Source organism: Raphanus sativus, chromosome 6 (genome assembly GCF_000801105.2).
Source record: "Raphanus sativus cultivar WK10039 chromosome 6, ASM80110v3, whole genome shotgun sequence".
Classification (NCBI taxonomy): Eukaryota; Viridiplantae; Streptophyta; class Magnoliopsida; order Brassicales; family Brassicaceae; genus Raphanus; species Raphanus sativus.
In genome coordinates, this window is record NC_079516.1 from 32,499,810 (window position 1) to 32,525,706 (window position 25,897).

At 32.1% G+C, this 25,897-nt stretch overlaps 1 protein-coding gene across 1 annotated transcript; it reads left to right on the forward strand.

Moving 5' to 3' along the window:
- Positions 1-1,633: 1,633 nt before the first annotated feature.
- On the forward strand, positions 1,634-4,359 carry LOC108805664 (zinc finger BED domain-containing protein DAYSLEEPER). The gene is made up of 3 exons (XM_018577598.2): positions 1,634-2,061; positions 2,126-2,338; positions 2,414-4,359. The coding sequence occupies exons 1-3, from the start codon at positions 2,022-2,024 to the stop codon at positions 4,216-4,218; spliced, it is 2,058 nt and encodes a 685-aa protein (XP_018433100.1). The 5' UTR covers positions 1,634-2,021; the 3' UTR covers positions 4,219-4,359.
- The last annotated feature ends 21,538 nt before the right edge of the window (positions 4,360-25,897 follow it).

Here is a 25,897-nt window from a genome sequence, read left to right on the forward strand (position 1 = left end):
GGCTTTTTGTACCTATTTTATCCGGTTATGCCTTCTCATTTAATAGGTTACCAGTTACAGTTTATATATTAAGCGACGTCATGGTTTTTTAAGAGAAAAAAAAACACCACGTATAGTTTTATTGATCACATATATATACAACAAATTTTCCATTCCGTATCAACTAAATAGTATAGGATTATAATCCCACCAACAACCACTAAATACTATACATAATCCAACCCAAATCCCTAGATATTAAACCTTATCTCAGTTCCACCACAACTCCTAAATAGTAAACCCTAAACCCTAACCAGTAAACCCTAAAACCATATATATAAAAACCATAAACCCAAATATAAACCATAACCCCAAAATAGTATGGAACAAAATAAATAACATAGTATATATTGGTGAAATGTGTATGATTACATGAAATAAGTTAATGTTGACCTCAACCCAAATTATCAAAATATACTTCTGAACACAATAGGACATTAAGCCCTAAATTCTAATCAGTAAACCCTAAATCTAAATATAAACTATTAACTCCAAGATAAACTCTAAATCCAAATAGAATGGAATATAATAAATAACATAGCACTAATCCATAACATACACCCTTACCTTATAAATAATAAACCCTAAATTCTAATCACTAAACCTAATCTAAATGTAAACCCTAATCCAAATATAAACCATAAATTGAAATAGCAAAATATGTTTCACATATAGTTACTAAACCTTCTAAATATTACTAAACCTAAACTCAAATATAAATCCTAAACCCAAATGTTAAAATCTAAAAAGTACATAATATTATGTAACGATCATAGTATAATTTTACATGTTCAAACGATTGTGAGAACTTAAGAATATTACAAACAATATTTCTAAACAAAATATAGCACTTTTTAGTAACAATCAAATGGAGTGGAAACACTAGAATAGTATAGTAACACAATATATCGCATAATAAAATATAAAAATACATATTATTTTACATACTATTCTATATGCATATAATAGAATAAAACACAATAACAGAAACTGTTTATCTTCTCCGATCAACTTTAAGTAATTAACAGAGACAAAAGATAAGTACTGCATCTGACGAAGAAGCGGTGTGAGACAAAGCGCCAATGTGAAGGGAAATAGGTTCGAGTTGCTCTTGTTCACCACTTCGATTTGTAACGACGTCTTTTCGTAATTGATTTCAGAATTAGAGATGATGGCAACAGTGGAAGATTTCAGAAGGAACAAACTCAGATAAGACCGATGATCTGACGCTGGCGACAATGTGGAACGAAACGGTGGACTAGAAGATATGGAGTAAACCATCGATAAAAACCACGATTTATTTTTAGAAGATTAATAAGTAATTTTTTTTATTTTTATTAACAGGTTAGCCGGTTGATAGAAGAGGATAATACAGTATTAATATGTATAGATAACGCCGTATATATGTTTGGTAGGTAAAATGGTTACTTCTCTAATTATGTTTTTTTCCTTGCTATACATCCCAATTTCCCTTTAATTAATTAATACAACTCTTTTTTTGTTTTTTTGGAAATAATATCCTCTTAATACCAAAAAAATGAGTTGTATTAATTAATTAAATTTTTTTAAAAAAAGAAAAAAAAAGAAAAAAAAAAGGGAAAGCAGAAGAAGAAAGCCGAAAGAAAAGAAGAGCGAGCCAATCAAGGGAGTCATTTTAGCTGAGCCTGACGACGAGGGAGCCAGCCACCCTCTTCTCTCCGTCAAGTTCGCCGACGAGATCCGCCACCGGAAGGGATCTATCTCTCAGACAAGCAGGCTTCCGACCAGAAGTGCTCAAACCCTCCGCTCCTTGAAATCGGCTCAGATCTGTGGCGCAGAGATCCAGCGCCGATCTCCCGCCTCCTCCTCCTCCTCTGCTGTTACTGTTTTCCCTCCAAAAAATAAATTTACTCTTTTCTCTCGAAACGGCTCTCTTTATTCCCATTTCAACAAATAGATCTCTGCTTTGACTACTCCCTTTCCAATGCCCTAGAATCTTGAACATGGAGTGGAATGTAAACAACGCTTTCAAAACCTACAAAGGTATTGCATCTCTCTCTCTCTCTCCATCATCAATTGTTAATCAATTCTTTTCGTTTTGATGTAGAAATGGAACCAAAAGCCATGATGGATATGTCACTCCTCCCCCACTCTGATCCCATTGACATCGCCTTAGGCTCTTCTTCTCCCAACTCTGCTCCCCCTAAACGCAAGAAGACTATGACTTCCGTCTTTCTTAAATACTTCGACACTGCACCTGACAGCAAGACTCGCAAATGCAAACTCTGTGGTCAAAGCTATTCCATTGCTACTGCCACTGGTATTCTCTCTTTCCATCACTCTTTTTAAAATCTTAACCTTTTTTATTTATGTTTCCCTCTCTCTCTGTTAAAAGGTAATCTTGGAAGGCATCTCAATAACCGACATCCAGGATATGATAAGGCAGCGGCTGCTGATGTTGCTACCACCTCAGTACCACCAGTTTCTGTGAAACCCTCACCATCCCACTCCAAACCACCCCATCATCATCTCGACTATGATCATTTTAACTGGTTACTTCTCAAGTGGCTCTCTCTCTCATCCCTACCTCCCTCTACCGTCGACGAAACGTGGCTCGCAAACTCCTTCAAGTTTCTTAACCCATCCGTCCAGTTATGGCCTTCTGAAAAGTATAAAGCTGTGCTCAAGGAGGTTTTCAGAAGCATGCAGGGAGTTGTAAAGACATCCCTTGAGAATATCCAGTCCAGAGTTTCGCTCACCTTAAGTTTCTGGAGTTCGTACGAGAACATCTTTTATATGAGCGTGACGGGACATTGGATTGATGAGAACTGGTCCTCTCGTAGTTTGCTACTCGACATTTGCAGGATTCCTTATCCCTCCGGGGGGTCTGAGATCTATAACTCCCTTTTAAAAGTCTTTAAGATGTATGCCATTGAAGATAGGGTTCTGTGTTGTACACATGACAACAGTGAGAACGCTAGTCACGCTTGTCATAGTCTGAAGGAGTACTTAGATGGTCAGAAGGTATTGCCTTTCTGCTACATTCCTTGCGCTGCTCAGACTCTGAATGATATCATAGATGAAGGGTTAGCGACTATAAAGCCTATTATCTCAAAGATCAGAGAGTTTACGCAGGAGTTAAACGCGTCGTCGGAGCTATCAGATGATTTCGTTCAGCTGACAACAGCTTATCAAGAAGGCAACTGGAAACTTCCTGTTGATGCTTCTTCTCGTTGGAGTGGCAATTACCAAATGGTCAACATCTTGTGCAAGGCTGGCAAGTCCTTGGACTCGGTGATAAGGAAAAACGAGGATTGTCTAGAGAACAGATTGATGTTGACTTCTGCAGAGAAGAACGCGGTGAGTATTGTCCACAGTTACTTGGATTTGGATTCGTTTCACAAAACGACTGACGATATGTGTACAAACAAGGATCTCACGGTCGGTCTAGCTCTCCTCTTTATGGATAATATCTCTGAGATGATCACGACTTGCCAAAAGTCTTGCCACAACCCGGACTGGCTAAGAACTTGCGCTGAGAACATGTCTCAGAAGGCTAGAAGCTACAACACCCAAGTGTGCAACGTATTCACATACATTACAGCTGTCCTTGACCCGCGCATCAAAACAGAATACATTCCAGAGACGCTGAACTTCGAGAGCTATATAGATGAAGCAAGAGTTCATTTCATTCGAAACTATGCTTCGCCTCATTTCACATCTTCCCTGGCCACCGGGTACCGTCCACATCAGGAGATAGACGAAGGAGGAGGAAACATCTCGTTTGCAGAGGAGATTGCTAGAAGGAAGAGAAGGGGAAGCATGAGTAACAGCAATGCTGTTGATGAACTGACTCAGTACTTGTCAGAGTCTATCGTCCCTATGCAGACCGATGTACTGGATTGGTGGAAGGGGAACAGCGGAAGATACCCGAGGCTTTCCAACATGGCTCGGGACTTCCTTGCTGTTCAGGCGACTTCAGCTGCACCGGAAGAGATATTTTGCGTTAAAGGTGAGGAGATTGATAAGCAAAAGTATTGCATGCCACATGATAGCACACAGTCTGTGCTTTGTATCAGGTCATGGATTGAAGCTGGTATGAAACTGAAGTTCAAGTCAACTGAGATCGACTATGAGCGGTTAATGGAGTTAGCTGCCACCGTGGCTGCTGATAACTCTGACAAGAATCAACATAAATGAGATTTGTTCTTGGTGTTTGTAATAAAAAGATAAATTATGATTTAGTTGTCTTCTTTTAGCATAATGGTTATGTGTTGTATGTAGTTTTGCTTAGTGTTGGATGATTTGTAGAGACCATTTATGTATCAGTTCTTAGGGCGATTCATCATTGTTAAGAATTGGTTTAGGGTAAACCAATCTGGTTACTATTTTAACAGTACTTGATTAAATAATTGAAAATTTTACCCTTAAAGACACTTCAATTACCCACTAAGATACTTCAGGTTTGGAAGATACTTTTCTAAGTCATTTTTGTCTAATGGATTTCTCGTCTGATCTAGACACATTTTGTATTTACTCCTGACTTTTCTACAAAAATTACCAACTGATGCCACTAGCATTAAACTCAACGTTTTGCATATTTACTTAACCGACGCGTTTTACTTCTTTACTTAACCAACACACGTTTTCTTAGTTATTATACGGTAAAATAGTAAAACCATTACTAAACCACATACTACCACTTTCCTACATATGGGCTTTGATTTGTGTTTTAAAATTTTAGATATGGGTTTTAAACTGTGTTTAAAAAATTTATATGTTTTTGGAGTTACTTTTCCAATTGTTTTAATTGTTGCAATCAATATAATTTTTTCTTAAAAACTATAATGTTTTTCTAAACTATAAATTTGGACACGTGCGTTGCACGGATTTTATTTAATCTTTTAGTTTCACGAACACGTAAAAAGAATAAAAATCTCTTTTCACATTAGTTCTTCGATTTTTCAGTATACAGTATATTGGTTTTGTTTAGTAATAATAATTTTTTACATAAATTTTGATTGATATTTCTATTTTAGCAATCATAGCAGAGACAGAATCTGCACTATGGATTGATGCACAAATTGTAAATACACAGGTACATGTTAGACAGGTCGACGGTATCAACCCTGGCCCACGAACAGGGAGATGGTGTTTCACAAATGACTCATGGAAGGATAAAGATCTAGCCTCGGGACAAGGTTGGTATAGTACTTTGGAAGGATTTTGATAGCTTAATGAGAGTAAGGAATGTCAGAGCGAGTCTCTCTCCTCTGCATTCAGAGGTGGAGGCGCTGATATGGCAATGGAATGTATTAAAAAATTACGTCAGTTCAGAGTTACGTTTGCAACGGATTGTTCCCAATTGGTAAAGATGGTTTCGGAACCAGAAGAATGACCAACTTTTGCAAGTTATTTGGAAGATATCAAGACCTTCTCGTCAACTAAGAGATTATTCATGTACCACGAACACAGAATATGCAGGCGGATAGACTAGCACGAAGTGTCAGGATACAACCATCTTTTGTCGTTCACATGGACTCAGAGTTACCGGCTTGGTTTTCCGAGTCAAGATGAGAGTTTTTGTTTATGTTGATGACAAAAAACTTCATTTATAATTATTTTCAAAAAAATGCTAGTCTTATTTAATTGAAACAAATAGAACTGTGAACTCTCTATATCGTTGTAGAACAGTCAACTCTCTATATTATTATTGTTCAAAATTACACAACACCAATCAAATTGTATTATTGGTAGTTAGCTAAATATCAAATATATTGCTAGAAAAAACATTAAATGTGTTTATTTTAGCATCCATGATGTGACTTTAACCTCTTCTTTATATATCATATATTATTAAAACTTTTTGATATATAATATTTTGTAATACACTATTGTCATTATGTTTTAAAAATCTGAAGCTTTGTAGTTGTAGTGACTCTCGACAGTGTGATGTATAATTTTAATACTGGACTTGGGATGTATAGACCAAACCTTTAAGCTTTGACTTTAACTCTTGTTGATAGTCATTGCATAGCAAACTTGTATAGGAAACTGACATCATATCAGTTTGAAAAGATATTTTGCATCTGTTGGTATGAAACGTATTCAAGGAATAAAATCTGTTTTTCTAGATAACTTCCGCTTAGGATTTCTTCTTCAATAATCATGTTATCTAGGTCGAGTTATTAGTAACATTGTCTATTGTAAAGTTCTTCTCTTTGATATAAATTCCTTAGTAGCATGATCTACAACATTTGATTACAAAGTTTTTCTCTTATATTTAAATTCCTTAGTAACATGACCTACAATATCATAACCAATTTTGTATATCGATAAAAGCAAACACACATAAACATAATCACACATAAACATAATGTCCACATTAACTTACATACAACAACATGGATACACGCCTAAGTATAATTGTGAAAATAATTAATGTACGACATAATGACAATTATATATTTAATAAAAGATCAACATCAGTTTAATGTGAAAATTAGGATATCTAGTTATGTGAAAATTAGGATATCTAGTTATTTCCTCAACATGAGATACTTCAAAAAGAGAATAAAAACGTAAAGATGTGAAAGAGCATGCAGAATAACTCATCTATATTATTAAAGTTGTAGTACAAAATGGAGATGTTTGGATACAAGGATAATCTATATTATTAAAATTGTAGTACAAAATGGAGATGTTTGGATACAAGGATAAGAGTATTAAAAAGAATTAAAGTGTTTGGAAACATGGATTGTAATCTTTAAAAAAAATTAATTTTATTTGGAAACAAAGATAGTAGTATTAAGCAAAAAAAGTAATGGGCTTAAGTTATTAAGTCCATTATAAAAAAATGTTGTCAATATATATAAGAAAAATATAATACAAAGCCCGATTTGAAATACCAACTCAAATTATAGTTTTTATATTTCATATTAAGTTTTAAAAATATAATATATGTAATTATCTATATAATGGTACGTATAGAATATTATTAATTCTATGATTACTTATATGATGGTACGTATAAAATACGATTAATTATATGATGAAAATATACGATATATAATAATGACTAAGGATAGGTTTTCGGGTACCGTACGGGTTTGGTTCTGATCGGTTTTCGAGGTCAAAGATTTCAGTCCTATTAGGATGTTTCTAAATTTTTGTTTGAGTTTGATTCGGGTTTTTGCAGGTTTGGTTCGGGTTTGGATAACCCATTTAAATTATTTTTAAAGTTTTAAATCACTATTATTTTAAATTTCTCAAAATCTTTATATAAAATAATATAATACCTATAAATTTAAATTTAAATAACATATGTCAGAATACCTAAGCTTAACATAACAATTGGGTTGATTTAAAATTATGAATACAAAATCAATAATCATTTTAAGTATTTTTGGTGATTTGAATATACTTTAACTATTTCAGATATTTATTTTTGACTATCTATATATATTTTAAGTATTTTAAACCAATTTAAAAGTATTATTTTGATGTTTTATGTACGTTAAATCTAAAAATAATTAATATATATATATAAGTATATAAATCTATTTAGATAAATTCAGGTACCCGAATCCTTCGGTTCGGATTAGATTCGGTTCTTTAAATAACAAAAATTTTGAATAATTTGAATATTTAATCAATTTATGTTCGGGTTTGGTACTATATTTTCAGATCGGTATCGGTTATGTTCCTTGCCAAATCCTAATAATTACATAAAAAACAAATATCATCATATTTTCCAAAATATGCATCCGCACACCTAAATCAAAGTCTATAATCATTTATTGGAGAGAGAATAAAACAAAGTCAGAGAAATACATAGTTTACCAGAGACATTCTATGTGTCGAATTTATTATAAAAAATATTTTACTAAGATAAATATATTCAATAATTACAGAAAATAATATATTTCGTAAAAGTTTAAAATAATATCCGTGCTTTCGAAGCGCGGATCAAAATCTAGTTTGATATTATGTTTGGTGTCAAACTACGAGAAGTGATAAAATATGAAAAAGCCTAATCACATATATAGATATGAATAATTCTAGTTCCTTTTGGTTTATGAAAGTTATAGTTCATAAGAAAATTAACTATTTAAATAGGAAAGTTGATTATTCATAAGAAAAATTTGAAATAATTATTCTAAAAATCTTTTTTTTGTTATTAGGATTTGAAGAAAGGAAAACTACTATTAAACATTCTTCTACAATTTTCTTATGTTTAAGATTTTAGAAAAGGAAAATTACTATCAAATAACTTTTACAGTTATATTTTCTTTAGAATTTTGAAAAAATAGTATTAAATTCATTTTTGACAAATATTTTTTTTGTTTAAAATTTAAAGAAATTATAGAAATATACAATTAAATAATTTAAAATTACTTTTAAAAAACAATTGTTTCATCATCTTATTCTATATTTTACTAATCATGATATATTTTAACATATGAAAAAAAATAAAAGAAGATTAATATTAAATAATCTTTTACAATTATCTTTTCTTTAGGATTTTAGAAAAGGAAAAATTAGTACTAAATAAATTGTTTTACAAGTATTTTTTTCTTGAGGATTTAAAAAAATAAATCCTAAACAAATTACTATTAAATAACTTTAAAAACATTTTTTACTATAAAATCATTTTAAATTTTTTTTTTGAAAATAGTTTTTCTTTATTATTTTTCTTATTATATATATATATATTTGAATCATGAGATGTTCTAATAAATATCACAATACTGAAAATAACATTACTATCAAATAATTGTTTGCAATTATATTTTTTAAGATTTTAAAAATGGAAAATTACTATTTAATAATATATGTAATTAATATTTAACAGAATAATTGTTATTATCTTAGTATGTTTATTTTTAATTATTATATTGTCTAACTCATAACAATCTAAAATATATAACTGTCATGTGTCATGTGTCACAATTATGTTAATAGCAAAAATCGAGCTCAATAGAATATTTTACAAATCACATTCGATTTTTTTGTTTAGGATTTTTAAAAAGTAAAATATTTATTTTAAATTACTTTTAAATAATTTATCAAATTAATTTATACTATTAAATAAATTCTAAAACTATTTGTTTTCAAAATTCGTTTTATTATCTTAGTATATAGATTTTTAATCATTAGATGTTAAAATATTAAAACGAAAAATACTATGGAATAATATTTTGCAATAAAAAATAACTATTAGATAATAATTTTAATTATTTAAATTTTTTTTTTATTATCTTAGTATATATACTTTTAATTATAAGACAGATTCACACATGTTACAATCTTAAATATATATTTACCATGTTTCGCGATCATGTTAATTACTAACTTTGAAAAATCAAGCTTTATATAATAAGACTTTTAAATAATTTTAAAAATTATTTTATACTATTAAATAAATTCTAAAACTATTTGCTTTCAAAATTCGTTTTATTATCTTAGTATATATATTTTTATATCATTACATGTCAAAATATTAAAACGAAAATACTATGAAATAATATTTTGCAATTAGTTTTTGTTTAGTATTCTAAAAATGGAAAATTACTATTAGATAATAATTATAATACTTTCTAACAAACTCGTTTTTGTTATTATCTTAGTATATACTTTTAATTATGGGATGGATTCACCAAAAAGGAAAATTATTATTAGGTAATAATTATAATTATTTTTAAAAAATTCTATTTAGTTATTATCTTAGTATATATACTTTTAATTATGAGATAGATTTACACATGTCACAATCTTAAATATATATTTGCCATGTATCACGATTATGTTAATTACTAACTTTGAAGAACCAAACTTTATTTAATAAGATTTATTCCTTTTTCATTTAAATAAAACTTAAAAATTTTAATTGATTAATATTTAGTTGTGTGTTTTGTCATATAAATTAATTTGTGTCTTCTAAATTTATTTGTACACTAAAATATAATTATAAATTATATTTTTATTTTAAAATTTATTCCCTTTTCAATTATATAAATATTAAAAATTTACTTGATTAACTTTTAGTTATGTGTTTTTTATTAATTTTAACTCTTTTATTATAAACTTTTTACAGAAAAAAACACAATATGTATAAGAAATATTTTGATTTTAATATATATTTTTTAGATTTTAGATAATTATTAATATTATTAAAGATTAAAAATTTTACTTTATTAACATTTAGTTATGTGTTATGTGTTATGTGTTTCTTTTAATTTTTAATTCTTTTTATAAGATTTTTACAGAAAACAACACAAAATGTAATATATATATATATATATATATATATATAGAGTTTTGATAACTATTAGTATTATTAATTTTAATAATTTATCTAATCAAAAGAATTAAAATTCATTTTTGTGGCTAATTTATATGTTGAGATCTAACTTTTTATTTTAAAATATTTTTTTTTGATTTGGGATAATTCTAATTTTATTTTGTGGCTAATTTATATGTTGTATCCATTAAGGGTATAAATGATACTAACCACTCTAATTTTTTTTATTTTAAAATATATTTTTTGGATAATTTTTATCATTATTAATTTTAATTTTATCTAATTAAATAACTAAATTCGTTTTTATTTTATGTGTAATTTATATTTTTATTTATTAAGGGTATAAACGATATTAACCACTTTAAATTTTAACGTGAGAGTTCTGTTACGAAAAATCGCTTACTTGATTAACTTTTAGTTATGTGTTTTGTGTTTTTCAATTTTGAGCTCTTTTATTATAAGATTTTTATAGAAAACAACACAATATGTATAAGAACTATTTTTATTTTAATATATATTTTTAGATTTTAGATAATTCTTAATATTATAACTTTTAATAATTTATTTAATCAAAATAATTAAATTCGATTTTTATTTGGTTGCTTATTTATACGTTGTATTCATTATGGGTATAAATGATATTAACCACTCTAACTTTTAACGTGAGAGCTTCATTGCGAAAAATCACTTCGCAAATAATAGTATAGATAAGATTCAAATCAAAAATTTTAGAGTTTCTTATTTAATAAAACTCTTAAATCTCAACTAAATGCTCTAATATCATACAATTTTATGTTTAGTTTACCAAATAAAAGAAAAAAATACAATATAAGAAGAATACAAAACCTCATAGTTTAAAAATGTAAACAAAACAAAACAAACAAGATACTAATATCAGAACTCAATAACATATGAAACCAAATGTTTTTACAATTAAACAAAAACATATAATTCGGTAACAAAAAACTTGCACGCAAGAGGAATTCAGGGGGATACCACGTGCGCTAGATGTGGAGATCATGAAGAATCTATTAATCATGTCTTTTTTGAATGCCCAGCAGCGATCCAAATCTGGGCATTATCTAGGATTCCATCGAGTCCGGATCTTTTCCCTACTAAATCTTTATTTGTAAATATGGATTATCTATTCTGGTGGCTCCCTCAGATAGTAGAAGATCATCATTATACGTGAATTCTATGGTATATTTGAAAGGCAAGGAATAATAAAATTTTCAGTAATTTGGATGTAGATCCTCGAGATACCCTTCAATTGGCTGAAACAGAATCACGGCTCTGGCTTGAGACACAAACTTCATCTGATCAGCGACCTGATCAAGTTCGACCAGACATTAATGCTCCACTCCCGGTCATTCCAGGTAGATGGTGCTTATTGGATGGATCATGGAAAGACAAAGAAGTTTTTTCGGGACAAGGATGGTATAGTACTTTGGAAGGTTTTGATGGATTAATGGGAGCGGGAAACAATACAAGATCGAGTCTGTCACCTCTTCACTCAGAGATGGAGGCTCTTGTGTGGGCAATGGAATGTATGCGGAACTTACGACAATATAATGTTACTTTTGCAACGTATTGTTCTCAATTGGTGAAGATGGTTTCTGACCCAGAAGAATGGCCAGCCTTTGCAAATTATCTAGAAGACATCAGGAGTCTAAAGAGAAGTTTCACATCATCGGAGGTTATCTATGTACCACGACAACATAATAAAAAGGCGGACAGTCTAGCACGCAGTGCAAGAAAACAGCCGTCTTTTGTTGTTCACATGGATGTGATCCCTTCAACTTGGTTTACAGAGTCTATATGAGTTTGTAATGTGGCCGACAAAAAAAAAACAAACAAAAACATATAATTACTTAGAACGTACATGCACATCAGCACGCAGATTAATAGCTAATCTATCTTATTAAATATATCTTATTAAAACAGAAGTACACATATAGAATACCCCTTAGTTTTCAGCTTTATTTACACTTCCATGCCACTGACATTAAATAATACTTACTATTTTAGTACTTTGTCTTTTTCACTTTGATTAATGTGTTTTCCAAAATTAAATTTGATTTAAATACACATTAAGTAATACTTCCTATTTTAATGCTTTATCTTTTCCACTTACACTAATGTGTTTTCTAAAATTAAATTTGAATTAAATACACTTCATTAACGTCTTAATTAGATCAATGTCAAATTCAAAAAAAAAATACATTTATTGGACAAACAATTCATGTAAATTATAATATCAACTCTTCATTTAACAAATCTGAACGAAAAAATTACCAAATTTGAACCGAAACTAGATAATATCCAAACGGATTTACCATTTTGGTATCTAGAGAACCATAACTAAACGTTATCCGAACGAAATATTTCGGATATAAGCTATTTTTAAATTGTTTAAAATATTTGAAATATAAAAAATAGTCAAAAATAAACATCTAAAGTAGATAAATAATAATCAAAACACCAAAAATACTTAAAATATATATTTCTTATTCATCCAAATATTCAAGTTATACCTATTTTTAATTTTAAATTTAGGTACTTTAGCTTACATTACTCAAGTTTACATGTTATATTTTTTTTTTTTAGATTTAAGGATATGTAATGATATATAAATTTAAAAAATTTAAAAATAATTTAAACGGGTTATCAAACCCGCAAAGATCCGAATCAAATTAGAACCAAAGTTTATAAATACCCGAATAGAGCTAGAATCTTTTAACTCGAAAATCTTAAATCTATCTTCTATCTTATTAAAATAGAAGTACACATATAGAATACCCCTTAGTTTTCAGCTTTATTTACACTTCTATGCCACTGACATTAAATAATACTTCCTATTTTAGTGTTTTGTCTTTTTCACTTTGATTAATGTGTTTTCCAAAATTAAATTTGAGTTAAATACACAATAAGTAATACTTCCTATTTTAATGATTTATCTTTTCACTTACATTAATGTGTTTTCTAAAATTAAATTTGAATTAAATACACTTCATTAACTTCTCAATTAAATCAATGTCAAATTCAAAAAAAAAATACATTTATTGGACAAACAATTCATGGAAATTATAATATCAACTCTTCATTTAACAAATCTGAACGAAAAAAATATTACCAAATTCGAACCGAAACTAGATAATATCCAAACGGATTTACCATTTTGTTATCTAGAGAACCATAACTAAACGTTATCCGAACGAAATATTTCGGATATAAGCTATTTTTAAGTTGTCTAAAATATTTGAAATATAAAAAATAGTCAAAAATAAATATCTAAAGTAGATAAACAATAATCAAAACACCAAAAATACTTAAAATATATATTTATTATTCATCCAAATATTCAAGTTAAACCTATTTTTAATTTTTAATTTAGGTACTTTAGCTTACATTACTCAAGTTTACATTTTATATTTTTTTATATATTTAAGGATATGTGAAGATATATAAATTTAAAAAATTTAAAAATAATTTAAACGGGTTATCAAACCCGCAAAGATCCGAATCAAATTAGAACCAAAGTTTATAAATACCCGAATAGAGCTAGAATCTTTAAACTCTAAAATTTCAAACCCGAATAGATTTTAACCGAATTCGAGTGGATACCCAAATACCCACCCCTAATTTAGTCAATATAAAATGATCAAATATTACAAATATACTATTTAGTATATATAAATAAAAACTAAAACAGAAATTAATACCCGTGCGGTTGCACGGGTCAAGATCTAGTCTATCCTATTAAAAGTGAAGTACAAATGGAAAATAACCCTAACTTTTTCTCATTATTTACGATTTCCTGCCACTGGTTTTATTAAAAAAAGATTTGCTAATTAATCTACCTCATTTCACGCAAATCTATTCTACAAAAGCCCATTACGTTTTTGAGTCAACAATTTGATGGGCTACGTTTTGTTTTCATTAACCATAATAACTAGACCTAATCTACCTCATCTCACAGCCTGATGTTTTGTTTTTGTTTTTGTTTTTCTTTCCCAATGGTTTGGGTAGTTTCCTGGGGCCTACTGGCCTCCAATTTGTTTTGCTTTGTTTCCGTTTGGTTATTACATACCTTTGGATGAAACAATTTGAAGTTTCAATGACAAAAAATAAAACCAGACCTAATTTACTTAGTAAATGTAACCTATAATGAACATCTGATTTATTGTTTCTGTTACGAAGCAGAAAAAAAAGTTTTTGTTAAGGAAAATTTTGTGATTATAAAGATTTTGTGCAATTTATATCCCCACCTATCATTAAAATAATTAATTGGATAATATCAATTCAAAACTGTTAAGAAATCAAATAAGTATTCTGTAAATCTTTGATAATCTTAATTACTTAATATAATAATCCTCTACATTTAAGGTTTCACATTGTAAAATAAATATCAAAATACTTGCTAATTGTTATGAATATTATGTTTATGGATGTCCAGCCCATTAGATATTTACTTGTAATCTTGGCCCGTTTATGGCCCATTGTATTTAGGCCCATGTCGCCATGTATTTCCTATATAAGGAACACTTTGATTCAATAATAAAACACACTTTCACAACACGTTATCAGCACGAAACTCTGAAATCCCGAGCTACCTCAAAAACCCTAATTGACGGCGCCACTTAAAACAGCTCGTTCTCTTCAACCGTAAGGATCCAGACGACGAGCCACATATCAAATTGAAGCTCTTGACGAGACGAATCCAACGCCGTCGGCCTTGACTCTATCTGACGTCGGACGCGCTCTCAATCGCTATTCTAAGACGCGCCGTCAAGTGACTTAAAACCCTAATTTCGGCTGCAACTTCAAACTGTCATATCTCTCTAACCGTAAGGACTCAGATGACGATCAACCTATCAATTTGAAGCTCTCGACGAGAAGAATCCAGTGCCGCAAACGTCACATCAATCCGATTTTAGACGCGCGCTCACCTCCCGTTTTAAGCTGCGCCGTCAAAACCCTAATCCATCTACGATCTCTCTTTCTCTTGGTGGTCCGGTTTCAGATTTTCTCTAAACAAAGGTAAACTGTCTGAAACTCTAAAAGAGAACACAAACAATCGAATTTGGTTTGATGTTAAAGGTTATGACAATTAAAATCTTGCAAAATCCCTAACAACCTAGATTAATAAGTCCAAACCCATCCATGAGTAAATCGGAGCTCTTAAACCTAAAGTTCGATATGAGATTGTTAATCAATTAAAATCACAGCCTCAATGGCTTGCTGAATCTCGAAAACATCATTGATCTGAATGATCAAATCGATTTTAAACTTTGAAGTTGATCATCTCCTAAAACATAATTATGATCGATTTCTTATAAACCGTAGAAACTTACTATAAAAAAAAAACTTTATATTTTCAGAATATTTCTAGAAAATGAAACTTTCTATTTTTAGAAATTTACTATAAAAAGAAACTTTCTATTTTCTGAAACTTACTATAAAAGGAAACTTTCTATTTTTAGAAACTTACTATAAAAGGAAACTTTCTATTTTTAGAAACTTACTATAAAAGGAAAATTTCTATTTTCAGAAAAATTATATTTTCAGAAATGTTCTATAAAAGGAAAAACTTTATATTTTAGACATATATCTAAGCCGTGTGACTTGTTTATTAGGAAAGCATTAACTCGATTGTTTGCTTGATCACACGATTTATATGATTGATTTTCTTATAAAGATTAAGTGATATATAATATGAGATGTCAAAAATCAACTTGGATTATGCTGTCCTAAATCTCTAAAGAGATAATAATTTAAAATGGGCAGTGGATACCGAGGTTATCCTAAAGTCAAAAGGACTTGGTGAACGAATCACATAAGGCGATATTGCCAAACGAGAAAGATTGATACATGGCAATATTAGTTATTAGCCACCATCTAAATGAGAGTCTAAAGAAATCAGTACCCCAGTAAAGAAAATCCACTAGAACTTTGGACCGCCTTACAGCGGAGATATGATCACCATAAAACGGTGCTATTACCAAAGGATAAAATTTGAGTGGAAGAACCTGAGATTTCAATACTATAAGTCTGTGGATGAATACAACTCGGTTCTGTTTAAGATAGTGTCAATGTTGAAACAATGTAGTGAAGAAGTAACTGAACAAGACTTTCTCTAATGTGTTACTGCAACAGCAGTATAGAGAAAGAGGTTTCACCACCTATACTGATTTGATCTCCTGTTTACTATTGGCTGAGACCAATAATGAGTTATTAATGAGAAACAGTGAGATGAGACCTCCCGGTACAAAATCATAACCCGACATTTCTAGGCTGACTTTGGAGCCTAAGAAAGAAAGTAATCTCGTCCAGCACAACAATCATTCCGGCCCTAGCCATGGGAAAGGTTATGGACGAGGTCGTGACACATTTAAGACACATGGGCGAGGACGAGGCCGCAGTACCACACCCGGCTTTAGCCGTGGTCGAGGTCGAGGTCGAAGTGTGTCTTTTAAACCTTAAATAAAATCTTTTTTGTGTCACAAATGTGGTATGGGTAATCACTGGGCAAATAATTGCCAAACTCCAAAGCACTTGTATGAGCTTTACATAGAGAGTTTTGAAGAAAAATCCGGAAGCCAACATGGCTTACCGAGATGGTGAAGATGACATGGATTATGAGACTTCAGATGCCTTGAAAAAAAATTCGACATCAAAACTCTATGATATGGATAAGAGTATATATGAGTTTATAAATAAGAGTATAGTCACTCGGCCAAGGCATTATATACACCTAATAAAAGACCCATTGAGTTATAAAGATTTAAAAATAAATGGTTTCCGCATTGAACCAATGGGCAAAAGAAATATAAATTCCTTAAGATTATAAAGAAAGAAAAAGTCGCCCAAGGCATAAAAATGGTCGAGACTGTACTCCCAACTGATCTAAACTATGCTAAAAGATCAGTATGATAAAGGCAAAAGGCCTAGGTAACCAGATAGGTTGACCACAAAATTTTATACACTTTATGGCATGACTGGACTAGCCATCCAGGTCTTTAAAATTGATGCAAAGATTGATATCGAAAAAGGCACAAAAGAGTTATCCCATAGAATCTCACGTTGTGTAACATGTACACAAGGGAAACTCAATAGGCTATAATGTTCCAAGCATCTAAAATATTTATAGCATGTTCATGAGGGGGAGAAATGACACTCCCGTGGTCCATGAACAACACTAAAAATCCGAGTGACATGGTCTATGACCATGATAGAAGTTGGCCGAATTCTTTGTGATACAAAGATCACTAGCTAATGCTTGGGAACACATGGATTTACATGTAATAAAAATATGCATCAAGCCATATAAAGTGAGCATAGATATTCCCATCTAAGAATGATAAAGGGTCATGATCCAGACATAGACCATCCTAAGAGATTATGTATAGACCACCACAATAATATGTGCCGTCTAGGATGGAACCTCATAAAAAGATGAGATAAGATTGGGAATATATGTTGGATATGAGAATGCTTTCTCCCACGATTTTATAAGAAACCTTGAGCCAAATATGGGTGATCAGATTAAGGACAGGTTTACGGATTGCATGATTAAATCCGACTATCCAACATCAGGGGGAGAAAGAAATAAGCTGGTACAAGTATAAAGAAATGGAATGGTATTAACCATCCTTGTCTTGGCAAGATCCTCGGACCAGAGAATATGATTTAAGACGTCCAAAGAAAGATCATACAAAGCTAGCTAAAAGAATGCCAGACAAATTAGACCCGAAAAGAAAAGAAAAAGAATGACTAAGTCATACCAGCTTAAGCACCACGAAATTAATGTCCTAGAAGAGACATAATCAAGTTGCTATAGAGTCTAAAGATAGACCAATATGTTCCATAAGATAAGGAACCTCGGAAATAAAAAGAAAGGTGCAAATAAAAGACATATCTGAGGTCATAAGGGAAACCAGACCAGACATTTAGATAAGGCTGCGCAGCTGAACATCTAAGATACCATACCATGTAGTTTGGGACGCCAAACTGCAAGGTAATAAAGGTTCTTAGTAAAAATGAAATCTCTAATCGATTAGTTCATGTCTGGAACACAATGGAACACTATAAAAGAAGTGTCGACACATACATACACAAAAGATAAAGATGCATAAGAAAATAGCACTTGAGTTTAAAAGATATAAGCGAGGATCAGAACCCATGAGAATACAAGAATGCATTCATAGACTAAAAGAAACTGTGGGGGTTTAAGAAAGATTCAAAGAATCTATAAAAGAGATGGGTGTATTGGCCATATATAGAAACACCATCTGATAAGATAAAACCAGTGAAAATGGGTCATGTGTGGGAAAGGAAAAGAAATCGTGAGACATGGACTAAGGTGTTCATATTCCTATTTAAAGCATTCAAGGAATGGCTTGATTACACAAGGATACTCACAAAGACCAAGGAACAGATTATAAGGAGATATACTCCTATGTGGTGGATGCTACTACAAATCCGAAAGTGATAAAGGTCTGGATATAAGAAAAGAGAAATGTAGTAAGCAGCATGATTGATCACTGGATAAAGAAATGATAAGAGTATCAGAAAGATGAGAAAAGAAATTCTCATAGAATAGTTTTGTTCCTAAGCTATTCATGGACTGAAACGAAAGGCAGCTGCATATAAGGCATATAATGCATGTAAAGGATAAGACTAAGTAATACTTAGTGAAAGGAGTTCTATAAGAACGTCCCTGAACACTCCATGCATATATTATGAAGGAAATTCCTTGTGTTCATACTTAAAGAAAGGATGATTAGATTGATTGATTCTTGGACAGGCTATGATAAGAATACAATGATCTATAGTGGAGATGATAGCCATGAATATGTATTGAGATCTATGATCCAAAGTACCAAGAATAGAATGTGATATGGTCAAAAGAGAATAAGAGGATGAATCCATCAGATTCACGACCAAAGACCCATATCAACTAGGATCACGTCCGACCTAGTTCGACCTTAATCATCTTGGTTCTAGTCCAGCCCGTTCCGATCCGTTCCCTTCGGTCTTGTCCGACCTGAAACGTCCATAGTAAGGGGAACGGCATATTGATCCAAAAGTGGCTTAGTTTTGATGAACATCAAATTATAGCATGATAGCCATTCATGAACAAGTTATGGACATAATAAAGAAGGTTCATGAAGAGTTTGGTCAAAAGCTATGAACGGGACACACACAATGGACATAGCATGATCCGAGTAGATCATGGATATACTAAGGCATTCATGGTCGAAATTTATCTAAGAAAGATGGACCATGTAATCATCTCGGTCTTGTTCCGGCCCCGTTCCGGCTCGGTCTCCTCGATCCTGTTCCGACTAAACCGGTTCCAGTGACCACTATATTCAAATCGTGGTATGGCTATGGACAAGGCATGTGTCCTTGGTCCAGGAAAGACTTTACATAAGTACTTTTAAGACTTATGCACATCCGACCAAAAGAAATGTATTGATATGATTGGCGCCTTGATATGGCAAGCCATACTAGGTCGGATAAGATTTATGGATATGTTCAGACCATAAGACATTGATAAAGCCATAAACGTCCCCTGCCATAAGTGTTATTGGCACTTTACTTAGATAAATTTGGCATGTCCGAACATGAGGCAATGGGACAGGATTGAAATATCCTTTTATTATGTTTGAGATTATTTTATACTAACCAAACCCAAAAGAAAAGGGATTGTTTGGTTTTAATAAATGTTACAGGTTTATACAAGGTCTCAAACAGGTTATACACATTTGGAGAATGATGAAGAAGCACAAAGTACTACAAGTTCAGTCATGAGAAATGTTAGCCGACTTCTTCACCATGTCTACACCAACTACACATCTATGAAGTCTACCTATCCGTTTGGGACGTGGCAACAGAAGGACCAGTTCAAGACTTGGCGCCCATGAAGCTAAACCATCAAATTGTCCATGCGCCAGACTTGAAGAACGGAGGTCCAGAACAGGGGGAGTAGTGTGTGTTGTACTCTTTTTCCTTCACTTCGGTTTTGTCCCACTGGGTTTTCCGAGTAAGGTTTTAATGAGGCAACATTAAGCACACTACAAGCTCTATATGGTTCTGGCATCCAAGGGGGAGTGTTATGAATATTATGTTTATGGATGTCCAGCCCATTAGATATTTACTTGTAATCTTGGCCCGTTTATGGCCCATTGTATTTAGGCCCATGTCGCCATGTATTTCCTATATAAGGAACACTTTGATTCAATAATAAAACACACTTTCACAACACTAATCACAGAATTACAGGTTTGATTGATTACAATAAATTCTTTCAATCGATAAGTTCAAATCTACTTAACTATCCAATCAAAAAAATTAACACAATAATTTTTGAAAAATATTTGAAACATTAAGTATATTCCTTATCTACACGACTTGCTCATCAAAATTTCTAGATTAAACAATCCATGAAAATTATAATATCAACTTTTCATTTAACAAATATGAACGAAAAAAATATTACCAAATTTGAACCGAAACTAGATAAATATCCAAACGGATTTACCATATTGGTATCTAGAGAACCATAACCAAAACTGATCCGAACAAAATATTTTGGATATTCAAATGTATTTAAATCATATTTATATACTTAAATATGTTAGTTATTCTTAGAGTTAATATCCAAGATATAAGCTATTTTAAAGTTTTCTAAAATATTTTAAATATAAAAAAATAGTTAAAAGTAATCATCTAAAGTAGATAAATAATAATCAAAACAACAAAAATAATTAAAATATATATTTATTCTCCATCCAAATATTCAAGTTAAACATGTTTTAAATTTTTAATTTAGGTACTTTGGCTTACATTACTCAAATTTACATGTTATATTATTTTTATTTTTAGATTTAGGAAAGTTTAAAGTATATAAATTTTAAAAATTTAAAAATAGTTTAAACGGGTTATCCGGACCCGGAAAGTTTCGAATCAAATTGGAACCAAAATTTATAAATACTCGAATAGAGTTAGAAACTTTAAACTCGAAAATCTCAAACCCTAATATATTTTAACCGAATTCGAATGGATACCCAAATATATACCACTAGCTTAGTCAACGTAAAACGATCAAATATTACAAATATATTATTTAATATAAATAAATAAAAAATTAAAACTGAAAATTAATAATCGTGCAGTCACACGGATCAAAGATCTAGTTATTCTTAAACTAGAAATCAAGTGTTTGAGTAAATAATAAATTATAGAAATATAAAAATAAAATCATTTTACATTAGTAACTTAAAACCTCTAAATCATGTTTTTCTTCACCTAATCTCAACCAAAATCTCTCCTAATTATCTATCATATTCGACAATACATTTAAACCAGAACACTGTCTTCTTTTTCGTCACTTTCCAAGACAATCGTGTTTTTCTGAGACCATCGTGTTCTTCAGAGAACTACATATTGAACATCATATTTTTCAGAGGACGGTGTGTTCTTCAGTCCTCTTTCCAGAAACATTATCTTTCCAATACCAAAGCCCAATCTCTCTGACTTCTCTATCTAACATCTAAGACCAACAACGAATTTCTTTGTCTCCTCCTTCTGATATCCAATACCAAACACTAATAGCTCTGTCACTTCCATTCAACATCTGATCTGGTCTTTTCTAGTTGGTTAGACCGTGAATCTTCAACATGCAAGCTGCAATTTTACTTACTAGCTCTCTCTGCTGCGTCCCCTCCAAGCTTCGCTCATCAGCTTGTGTCTTCATATGTGGTTGAGCTCTATTTCTCTGCTGTGACTCGTTGTCCTTACTCCTCAATCTGCTGTGCTCTGCTCCACACCGCAACATGCTCGCTATAGTCAATTAGTCATCAACTAAATCTGGCAAGAGGAATCGAACAACAACAATTTTAGTCCTCTAAATTCTGGTTAATTTCATTTCGGCCCCAAACTTTGCAATTTGCAAGAATAATCTTTTGATTTCGCCTCAAATTTGTTGGGATTGTGAAAATTCATGTCCAACTCTTTATTATCCGATTAGTTTGATATTATCCAATTTGGACATAAGAGGATGTCTCACATGGATTTACTTTTGGATTTCTTCCCAAAAAATCTCGAGTAATTAAAGTTGTACATCTCTTTATATATTAGACACTTCTTCTCTAAACTTCCGATGTGGGACATGGATTGACATCTCTCATTATCCACCTCAAGCCAAGGACCATACACCTTGTGTCCTTTTACTCCGACGAATCATCTCGGTATCCATCTCGTACCATAAATCACAAGGTTACTTTGAGGTGCTTTTTGAGAATGTTCCTTTTTCCCCAACATCACATGTTCCATGATCTTCTGATTAGATTCTGCCTCAGACCTCCTCTTTCGACTTGAATGGTCCATTTCTATTTGAATGGTATTTTGGTCTTCTTGCAGATCTTCGTCACCCCGCTCTTATACCAATTGTTGGGATTTGTTTAACCTATGTCTAACTCTCTATTGTCCGATTAGTACGGCATTTTCCACTTTGGGTCTAAGAGGTTGACCTGCATAGATTTACTTTTGGATTCTTTCTAAAAATACCTCGTACTAATTAGAGTTGGACATCTCTTTATATATTATACATTTTTTATCTAAACTTCCGATGTGGGCTTGGATTGACATCTCTCAAAATTTATGTGTCACGATTTATTGTGTTCACAATTTTACCATCCACAACGCGTATGTTCATATCTAACCCATCACAATTTATCGTGTCCACCAAACACTTGATCATAAACACTTATCCACCATAGACACCAACTTAAGCACTTGTCTACAAACACTTGTCCATGACTCGTTTTTGAAAAGAGCTTACGTGGTGCCTCATGATGCTCACTTTCCTTAGGATTCTGAGAACATACACGATGTTGGTGTGGCGATGATGGCTGAGCTGAGAAGGATTGTATCTACAGAAAATTTTGTAACATTTTCGTGTCTACATAAATTGTGTCCAAAGAAGCTTGTCACATAAGCCTGGTCCACTAAATTGTGTCCACAAAAAGCTTAATCATTGTTTCTATGAGAGTTTATAGAGAAGGTATACTAAATGAAGAATCAGATCCACAATCTATCCGTTCACACATTATCTATCCCTAACTCATGTGTACATATCTTAACTCACCTCCAACTGACAGCACCTCTCCGTCTCACACCTTGCTTCTGTTGAAAAAATATGAACTTTCGTCACTACGCTTCAGATATTCTCTTCCTTCATTTATTATATCTACACTCATTTAAAAAACCAACAATCAAGTTAATCCTAAACCGTTGGATCTTATTTTTCTAAAACTGATTTAACAGCCAAAAGTATTTCACTACAAGAGATCGTCAATAAAAAAGTAAGAGAGAGGTGAGAGAGAGGATTCTCTCTTTTCTTCTCTCCCACCGTACTCCGTTAACTCGTCAAACCCATCTTTGCCTTCTGTTCCGGTGGCCGACGGAGGGTTTCTACCCGTCGGTCGCCACCCCAATTGCTCCCATGTCCAGCCTCCTCCCTGTTAAGCTCTCTCTTTCCCTCTCCCTCTTTGCATATCATCTCTGGTTTTCGTAGATAGCGGCCGGATCTGACGAACAAAAAGGTTTCTAGGTGCGTACTCAGCAACCCCGGAGTGATAGTGAGGTTGTGGCTGGTTGGATCTTCTCAGGAGGCGTCGATTTGATGGTAGATCTAGGGTTTGACTTTTATGAGATCTGGGTCAGATCTGTTACGGAGGCTCACCGGAGTGGAGGAGCGTCGCTGCCTTATCTCCTCTTGGTTGATTTCTGCCTCCTCTGTCTTCCCCTGTCTACTCATCGACTGCTTTGGTAAGAGCTTCCCCATCTAACCTATTGGCCAAGATGAAAAGGCGAAGCAGAGGCATTCGCTGGGGACTTCTTCTCCGTCCTGATTTCTCAACAGCCACCATGGCGGATGGGTTTGTTTGGTCTTGTCTCTGTGGCATGAGATGGAATGGGCTTCGTGCCGTTGCTCTGTTCTATCTTTGTTCCATGTGACGGGTATTATATCACTTCTGCCTGTTGATGGGAGCTTCCAGCTCCTCTATACTTCAAAGCTTCAGAAGAAAGGAAACCGCCATTACCTGCCTACTCGATGCTTGGAAACCGGAATCTTTTAGTGCTCTGCTCGTGTGTAGGGACCGGAGTGGAGCCGTTATAACCTCCGCTTCTATCAGCCAGTACTCACCAGTGTTTATTTTACTGGCTTCTTCGCGTTGGGTTGGATCAACAGGGAGCTGGTTCGTTGCCTTTTGGAGTGTGCACAGCGTCTGGAGTGGACTTTAGATGGATGTGGTGGCCGGACCAGGACTTGGTCAATCCTGCTTCGCCTGTCCTCCTTTTGAAGTCGCCTTTGGGACGGTCTGCGGTGCCTCGGACTGTTCTCCGGTTGTCTACTCTATTGATCCCCTCTCTTGTTACAGGTTCCGGTAATGAGTTCATGAGGTGATCTGCTGCAGCTTATTGGTTGTTCTGATATCTTTGACTTGCTAAGCTTTAGTCATATCCCTCTAAGGGATTGTGGTTAAACCTTCATTGTTCTAGGAAGTCTTTTTATCTTTTTTGTGGCTTTCTACAACATAAATGCTTTGATTAGCCTCTTAGATATCTAGGGTTTGAGTCATCAAAACCATGTATCTCCTTGTGTCATTTTGATTAATGAAAATTCACATACTTAACAAAAAAAAAAGAGTATTTCACTACACCCTATACAACTACCTAATAAATGTTCAATTTATTGTAACATCCACAAACCAAATTTCTTCTAGTTAGCTACATTAAACCAAGCAGCTTTCTCTTTAACTAAAAGCAAGGTCATTTTGGCATGAAAAATTATACACTGTACAAGATAAAGTGCGCCAAAAAATATTTTGTTCTCCGTCATAAAAAAAAGATAGAATGTGTTTTTTAAGGTGTGCCTAAAGAACATTGTCTCCTCAAACATATTCCTCCAAAACTGAACAATTTTAAAATATAATTGGATTTTACTCTAATATTATTCTATCTAAAATATTAAAACTGAAGTACATGTAGTATTTAACCCTAACTTTTCCACAATATTTACCATACTATGCCACTGTAATTAAAATAAATAATTAATAATTAATGATTAGTTTTAGTGATTAATTATCTATCAATCAAATCTTAGGGGTTTGTTGTAATAAAACGTGATCTACTCTTAAACTAACGTTTTTAATTTCTTTCCCTCTAATCAAGTATAATTAATTTGAAATACAAATCGATTATATCATATAATTTAAAATAAATTAAAAAACTTTATAGTTTGAATATTAGTTGGACTATGAAACTATCGAACATGTATTTTATAATATTACATACCTCTTAGTCCATATGCATATATTGATTATATATTTAAATCATATGGTTTAATAAATGTACTGGTTCTGTTTCTGGGCTCACTTTTTTTCTTATCTACTTGATGCAACACACACCCAATAGAAAAAAATATATATCTAATTGATTCAACACACATTCAATAAAAAAGTATATATCTAACTGATGTATAAAATATATACAATTTTAAGTTGA